Source organism: Cyprinodon variegatus, unplaced genomic scaffold (assembly GCF_000732505.1).
Source record: "Cyprinodon variegatus isolate N-32 unplaced genomic scaffold, C_variegatus-1.0 Scaffold1554, whole genome shotgun sequence".
Taxonomy (NCBI): domain Eukaryota; kingdom Metazoa; phylum Chordata; class Actinopteri; order Cyprinodontiformes; family Cyprinodontidae; genus Cyprinodon; species Cyprinodon variegatus.
Window position 1 is genome coordinate 35,825 of NW_015152007.1, and position 8,136 is coordinate 43,960.

General features: G+C 42.9%; 2 protein-coding genes across 2 annotated transcripts in view; both read right to left on the minus strand.

Annotated features, from left to right (window-relative positions):
- LOC107103886 (ankyrin repeat and SOCS box protein 13-like) overlaps window positions 1-1,732 on the minus strand; it is an 8,182-nt gene extending 6,450 nt beyond the window's left edge. Inside the window, exons 1-2 of the mRNA XM_015403738.1 lie at window positions 1,606-1,732; window positions 507-694 (exon numbers count right to left, since the gene is read on the minus strand). Of these exons, the coding sequence (XP_015259224.1) occupies window positions 507-694; window positions 1,606-1,648 (231 nt within the window). The 5' untranslated portion in view covers window positions 1,649-1,732. The remainder of the gene's footprint in view (window positions 1-506; window positions 695-1,605) is intronic.
- A 2,460-nt stretch (window positions 1,733-4,192) lies between these two features.
- The window catches only part of LOC107103887 (ankyrin repeat and SOCS box protein 13-like), a 5,558-nt gene continuing 1,614 nt past the window's right edge, over window positions 4,193-8,136 (minus strand). Inside the window, exons 2-6 of the mRNA XM_015403739.1 lie at window positions 6,784-6,971; window positions 6,541-6,697; window positions 6,336-6,470; window positions 4,939-5,130; window positions 4,193-4,838 (exon numbers count right to left, since the gene is read on the minus strand). Of these exons, the coding sequence (XP_015259225.1) occupies window positions 4,702-4,838; window positions 4,939-5,130; window positions 6,336-6,470; window positions 6,541-6,697; window positions 6,784-6,971 (809 nt within the window). The 3' untranslated portion in view covers window positions 4,193-4,701. The remainder of the gene's footprint in view (window positions 4,839-4,938; window positions 5,131-6,335; window positions 6,471-6,540; window positions 6,698-6,783; window positions 6,972-8,136) is intronic.

An 8,136-nucleotide genomic window follows, 5' to 3' on the forward strand; every position in this document is an offset into this window, starting at 1 on the left:
CGGGTTTTAAATGGGTTTAGATGCGGGTAACGGGTCGGGTCTGGGTTCTGAAGTCTACCGGTCCGTGCGGTCCAGGCCGGGTTTTATATGGGTTTAGATGCGGGTAACGGGTCGGGTCTGGGTTCTGAAGTCTACCGGTCCGTGCGGTCCAGGCCGGGTTTTATATGGGTTTAGATGCGGGTAACGGGTCGGGTCTGGGTTCTGAAGTCTACCGGTCCGTGCGGTCCAGGCCGGGTTTTAAATGGGTTCAGATGCGGGTAACGGGTCGGGTCTGGGTTCTGAAGTCTACCGGTGCGCCGGATATAGTTTAGAAAAATCAGAGCCATGCAGAATTCTGTGCTGATTTCTCCTCAATAGAGAACAGTGACGCCCTCTAGTGGACAGAAGTTACATTACATCACATTAATGAATGGTTAAAAAAATTTAATAATCATGAATTGAAAACAATTTTGTAGATTTATCATTTAGATCCATATAAGATGCCCTCCTCCCCCCAACAGGGTCACCTGTGCTCCGGCGTCCAGCAGCAGCTGCACACACTGGGCCTGCCCCCGTAGGCAGGCCTCATGGAGCGGGGTGATGGAGTCCACAGCCACCACGTTGACCGAAGCGCCGCTCTGTATGAGGCGCTGCAGGTGAGAGGCGTGGCCAAGGGACGCCGCCTTGTGGACCTCCGTTCTCTCAGCCCAGCAGCCTGAAGACACAAATGAAATGATCTGGTTTCGTCATGTGAAGCTTGATAACATCACAGGCAAACAGGAAGACTGAAACATCAGCCGGACATTATTTCTCTCATGTTTGTGGATTCCTGAGTGCTCAGCAGAAATAACTTGAGATCGATTGATTCCTGTTTTGTTTTACTAATTAATAACCATTTTCTCTTAAAATTAGTGAGTGAAGTAGTGGTTAGGGCATAGAGCTTGGAATCCAGAGTGTTTAAGTTCGAGCCCCACTCCCACAGACTGCCACTCTGGGTCCCTGAGCAAGACCCTTAACCCCCCACTGCTCCCCAAGGGGAGGGGTTAAATGCAGAGAGGGAATTTCTCCAATGTGAGATCAATAACCAATTATTTTTAATTATTTTTTATATTCTTAACTTTATCATCATAGTGCCATTCTTAAAATTGGTTTTAAAAAAATTGGCTGCACATATCAGGGATCGGTTAGACTGATGACAAATAATCAGCCTTAAAAAAAACAGCATCAATTGAAGTTTAGAAGAATTAAGTCATTCATTTTGTGACAAAAAATGCTGATAAAATGAACCCCTTCCAGAAAATGTGGGATTTGCAACAAAATTCACAAACCAGAGGAACCTTCAGCAGGACATTTATATCAGCTGGATTTTATTCAAAATCCATCCATTCATTTTCTACTCCTAAGTGGGGTCGCCAGGGGTGCTGGTGTCAATGGGCGAGATCAGCTTCTTAGCAAATATTAGCCAGTTAGCAGATATTAGCTACTTAGCAGATATTAGCTACTTAGCAGATATATTAGCCACTTAGCAGATATTAGCTCGTTATGGCTAGCTAGCAGCCCAGACAGGGTGGTCACTGTGACAGCGGCTCAGGCCTGCGGTCTGGCCGCTGCAGGTCCTCCACTCACCGATGTCTCCAACGTAACAGGACTGAGAAACCTCCACTTCCATCCTGCTTCTGTCTTCCACAGGAAGCGGCAATAACAGCTGATTGTTTGTAAACAGCCGCCTATGGAGCTCGCGCGCTGCACCGTCACGTGACACACCCCTCCCTCCTCCTCCGCAGGGCAGCTTGGTACTTGTAGTTTTTTAAGAATATTTCCGAAAAAGTGAGATGAGAAGAGAAGCTGGGGATCTAGTTTCCTTTTTTTCACCATGGAGGTGATCTTTTCCAGGAGATTGTGGGTGTGTTTGATTCTAGAGGCTGGACCTCCAAAGACCCGGTCTACCCGGATCCTCCAAGGACCCGGTCTACCCGGATCCTTCAAGGACCGGGTCTACCCGGATCCTCCAAGGAGCGGGTCTACCAGGATCCTTCAAGGACCCGGTCTACCCGGATCCTCCAAGGACCCGGTCTACCCGGATCCTCCAAGGACTGGGTCTACCAGGATCCTTCAAGGACCGGGTCTACCCGGATCATTCAAGGACCGTGTCTACCCGGATCCTCCAAGGACTGGGTCTACCAGGATCCTTCAAGGACCGGGTCTACCCGGATCCTCCAAGGACCGGGTCTACCTGGATCCTCCAAGGACCGGGTCTCCCCGAATGTAGACCCGGTCCTTGGAGGTGCGTGAATATAAGGATGGAGAATCTGGCTGTGGGTTCAAACCACTGATCTGTGTTTATTCACTGGATGCTGATGCCTGTTGGTAGTTTGGCACCTGAGAGATAAATTTATGAAAAAGCTGCAGTGACTGTGCAGAACGAGCCGGTTAAAGTTACAACAATTTATTTAAAATAATAAATTCACTAAAAAGAGAAAATGCAGGGCAGTAAGGAGCAACAGAGTCAATGGATCAGTCTGTTTAAGATAAACTGGTCCGGGGGGCGAATCACAGCGGCGATCCAGCCACTGGCATCCCAACAACCGTCCGTTCCTCGACGGCGAACATTTGGAGGAGTCTCCGCGGCAACCAGTCCTTTTTCTTACCTGATGGAGAACACCTGAGCCGCTGGTATGAGCGGTAACACCAGAAAATAAATAACTTCAAAATATAAGAACTATAAATCAGAAAAATAAAACATGAAATTAACTTCAAAAGGAAGAACAAAGGCACCATTACCACAGTGGTAGTAGAAGCTATGAAGGTTATTTTGGTTACACTCTAAGTTTGATTTGTGGAGGATAAAAAAAAATTCACAAGTAAAAATTTTAAGTACAAGAAGATAAATTCTGTTCAACAAGTTGCTCATCAAAAACCTCACATTCTCAGTTTTTGGTCCAGAGCTGTTCTTACTATTGAGTCACAAATTCAACCTAAAAACTTAGTGAAGAAAAAAATTGTACTTGTGAGAATATAACTCTCTCTACAACTTCAAATTCACACTTATAATGCACAAATACTTTTGAAACAAAATAACCACCAAATGAATCCACCTGCCGCCATATTGGTACTCCCTAATTAGACTGGTCGCAATGTAAACAATCCATGCGCTACAGCATCGAACAATGATGATGTTCTCTGTTTCATCGCATCAGTAGATTACTTTAATTAAGAATTTTTAAAAAAAGGCCCATTTCATTGCATAGTCATCATGAAGTCAATAAATCTATAAATCATGTTGAATAACATATTATACAAATCCATCACAATAAAATAAAAGTGACGAAGTACATGTAATATGCATGTATTTATTACATTATTGCTGTTATAACATATTACATATGTAATGGATAGTGAACCATTTAAATTAAGTTGCCTAAATTATTCACTTTTGTAGACTATTTATTGCAAATTATTTAAAGGATGTTGCAGATTGTTTAATATTTGTCTGTTTTGATTAACACTGGCTGTTTGACAGTAATCCAGTCAATAAATAGAGATCAGTGGTACTGCCTTCTTCAGCTTTCAGCACTTGTATGCTCTGTCGCTTAGCAACAGAATGGATGCTGAACGTCTCCCTACTGTTCTGTTTGCTAATAACATTTCTGAGGAGCTTCAGATATCAGATTTATAGTTCCCACCCTGCAGAGATGATGGAATCTGAGCTTAAATATCAGCCAAACCCATTTAAACAGGGACAGATAAAACCTTTAGATATACCAAACATTACCGCCACATATCTGACTCTATAACCATTAAAACTATTTTCATTCATTTCAGACGGAACTATTCACAGACTGGATTATTTTAAACTGCACTTCCAATATTCACCACTGCTCGGCGCCATTTCCACTGAGCTTTTTCCACTGAGCACAGAGCAGCCAGTTTGCTTGTTTCAATTAGCCAAACTTTACCTGTCGAGTAGAAACTTCACTACCGCTGCATCAGTGGGAAGCGCTACCTGTGCTTTCAGCGGACGCCATCGTGTGAAAAAATCTCCCAGAAACACTCTGGTCTGGTTTCTCTCTTCTGAGGCCTTTATTTTCCTCTCATCCACTTCGTAGACACTTTTTCCTCTTAGGAACCTCGGCCATTTTCAAAGAACCGCGTGGAGAAAGGTGAGCTTCAACGACTGTCTGAAACCGTAGCTCACCACAGATATACGCCTGAAAGTGTGCATACGCAGAAAAACAGACGAGCTCATAGGACGGCCCTACGTAAACATATCACCATAATGATTGACAGTTAGGAGGACCACTGATTGTGATGATCCACCAGGAAATAAAACAGCTACTATATCTATAACTCATCCACTCCAACAACATTCCCAAGTCCTTTGGGAAAGAAAACCCCACATCACCATAGATCCTCCACCAACATGAAGTCATTTTCCAAACACTCCTAAACCCATAAATATGATTCATTATGCAGCTTTTTGTCTAAATGAATCATGAGCCCCAATAAAAGTAAATATAAAGACAATTTTAAATCAAGATTGACAAAAAAATAAACTTTTGTTATATTAATTTTACACTTATTGTAAGAAGCATATCTCTTAAAATGTGAAAATTGCCTCAAATTAATAAACATGATTCATATAATTAAATTTAAGACTGTATTTTAAATAAATTTTTTAGTGTAACATTGTGTTACTCCAACAAACTGAATGAATATTTTGGTTCACAGGAGATCAGAGAACTGGAGGTAGTTGTAGATGCGATGGGAGATCTTCAGCTGCTCCATGACCTCTGAGGCTTTGGTACCCAGCATCCTCCTCAACGCAATCCTGCAAAGCTGCTGGAGGTTCAGAGGGTTACCTGGAAGCAACAAAACATCTCCATTAGTCTACTTTCTTTTTCTTCAAAAGGAAAAGCTATAAAAGGCTGCGAGGAACTAAAATAATTTAGTTAAAGTTACTTTCGTAAAACTGGAGGCAGGAGTAAGAGGGCGAAGCCGGGTCTGTGTAATCGATGGGCTTTCTTCCAAGATTGTCACTGGCAAAAACATCGGCTCCAAACTCTACCAGCAGCTCCATCATGTCCACCATGTTGGCTCGAGCTGCGTGGTGCAAAGCCGTCTCATGGAACTTCACCGAATTCACGTCGGCGCCTGTATGAAGAACGGGAGCAGAATCAGAGGCCTCCTTCGAAGGTGAACGAGGCCTCAGAAGAATCAAAAAGAAAAGTACATCAATCAGCTGAACCAACTCCTCTGTTCCACCGTTAGCAGGTAGAACAGAATAAAATAATAAAATTAATTTAGAACTTTTTTTTTACGTGAATAGAAATCTTGTGCCCTCCATGCTCACCCAAGTTTCCATCAAATAGGACCAGCCTTTTTTCTAAGCATTCCCACATCATGACACCTCCACCACCATGGCTCAACGTGACGTGGCGTATAATTAGTTTTATTGTTTTGATCGGAATAAAGAGCATTTGTAAAACCTTGGTCACCTGAGTTAAGGTGGATGGCCTCCTTTTCTTAACGAGCCACAAAGGAAGCTCTGATAGATGTACGAGCCTAGACGTCATTACTAAGATGCCTTTTTGGCCGTTGGCTTGACCTGTGACATCATCGCCATATTGAACGGGGCAGAGAGGAGCCTCTGCTGAGCTGCATGGAAATCAACCAATCGTTTTATAGTACAAACCAGAGCTGCTAGCTTTAGCTTTTAATCCCAAATTCGTGGTCTTAATTTTTTTTATGCGTCAGATGGGAACATTTGAATATCTGGGATAGACACAGAACTAGGGGGAACTATTAGGGGCGCATTAAAGGGAACCAAATTACTAGCTCTACAAGAAACAAAAGTCATGAGTAATACGTAAAAGTACGAGACAAAAGTGGCGACATTGCAAGACAGAAATAACTCTTGCGAGAATTACGTAGTAATTAGGAGAAAAACATCATGAGAAAAAAGCCAGAACTTCAGGAGAACTGAGAAGATATTACTGATACTATTGGTAATATTAAAATGAATATAAAGTATGTTATGAGATCAAAGTCCCTCTAATACAGAATAAGAGTCTAACAGCAGGTCTGCCTCCTCCAACATGGCGGATGGCAGCAAAAGGCCAACCCACCCAATGAGGCATCTGGGCACCTTTGTGTCCGACGCTCAGGACATTTCAAAAAACTTTTTCTACTTCCTGTCTCAGTGACGATGTCAGAAAAACCTTTTCATTCAAATAATGGATATTTACTAACTAGGACCTTCGGTTGAACGGCATCATATTCACCATCATGCTGTTGGATCACTAACAACCAGCCAGTTCAGATCTACTGAACCTTCTAGCCTCTGAATTTTCACCAACCTGCTTTTAGCAGCTCCTTGACACAATCCAAGCGCCCTTTAGCGCACGCTATGTGAAGAGGGGGGCCGAAGTGGATATCGAAGGCTTCCAGCTTTGCACCATTGGTTATCATCAGCCTGACGACGTCAGCATTACCTGGAAGGAATACAATCATTACTGAATGGCGTATCCCAGTATAGGTTTCCTGTGGGAGGGGGCTGGTTACCGTGGATACAGGCCTCATGGAGCGGAGATGCAGTCAGTGCTGTTAGAGATGGGTTTACTTTGGCTCCGTACTCCAACAGCAGCTTTGCACATTCCAGGCTTCCAGCAGCACAGGCGCTGCAGAGAGGAGTACTGCCATGAATGGTCCGGATATCCACCTGGAAGAGCCAGAGATGATGCGCCTTTTCCCACCAGAACCAGCTGCTGTTCTGTGTTGGAGCAGTGAGACTGGAGCTGGACTCACCTGAGCTCCGGCCTCCAGCAGAAGGCGGGCACAGTTTGGATGGGCCTGTATGCAGGCCTCGTGTAGCGGCGTGATGTTATCCACAGTCACCACGTTAACGGGGGCCCCCTCTTCCAGCAGCTGCTTCAACTGGAGGGCCCTGCCATGGGCTGCTGCTTCATGCAGAGCTGTTCGGTCCGCCCAGGAGCCTTACAGACACAGTAACAGAGCAGAAGATGCTCAAACACCGCTACACCACCTCATGCAATATATGAAGATTTATCAGGAGTTTTTCTGCTGGGTAACATCATGGAAGGAGCAGCAAAGCAGCCGCAGATCATCACACAGGCGTCGCTTTGTGAACGACTCATTTAACCAAGAGAAACTCGGATGCAGCTGTCACTGGATCTGAGTTACTCTACGGCTCAGGATCTGTGACTTTGAGATATGACTGGTGATCCTAATCACTGCCACGCCCAGTCAATACAAACCTGCAGTTATGAGAAGGGTTGGTAAAGAAAATAATGCCACAGAAAAAGCTGTAATACATACGGAGCTTTTGACAAATAAACAACTTGGAATTTCTCCATCTTATTGAACTGAAATGTTTTGCAATTTCCTGCAGAGGGTCTAGATGCCAAGTTACTGAGATTTTAAAGTCATACAGAGGAGACTTGAAAATAAGATTTTCTCTGGCGTTGTTATATTAGTAGACATCTTAATGTGTTTTTCAGCAGAGAGAGCTGCAGACTTAAAGATACAACAGATTTACTAGGATATGTAACATGCGACAAAGTATATCTCAGAAACATTTTATAAGAAAAAACACATTATGCATTACATGAACTTTTGTCTTTTGTAATTTAGCAAGACTTGGGAATTGTTATGGAAGTCAAATCAGAGCTGCAAGAACAGCCACAAAGGTGAGAGATTTTTATTCGAAATATAAGAAACCCACAAGACTGAAAGCCCAAACAATAAATAAATGAAAAATCAGTGAATCAATGATTTCAACATAAAGATCTGTGGGGAAAAAAAAGAAATATTCTATTTTTCTGCTTATGAAGGAAGGAAATAATCACAGATACAGCTGAAAGGAAAAGGATCCACCAACTATTGGGTCATCAAAATTTGTTACTTTCAGTTTTTCATATTTTTCTTAATACATCTATAGACAGACAGACAGACAGACAGACAGACAGACAGACACACTCCCTATTTGAAATTGTGGAAATAATAGGGATTCAATTCTATTCAGTTTATTTCTATAGCTCCAATTCACATTATATAATCTGAGGTCATTTTACAGAAACAATTCAACCAGATCATCCAGTCAGGTTGATTCAAAGTTTTCTATCTAAGGAAAACCAGCTG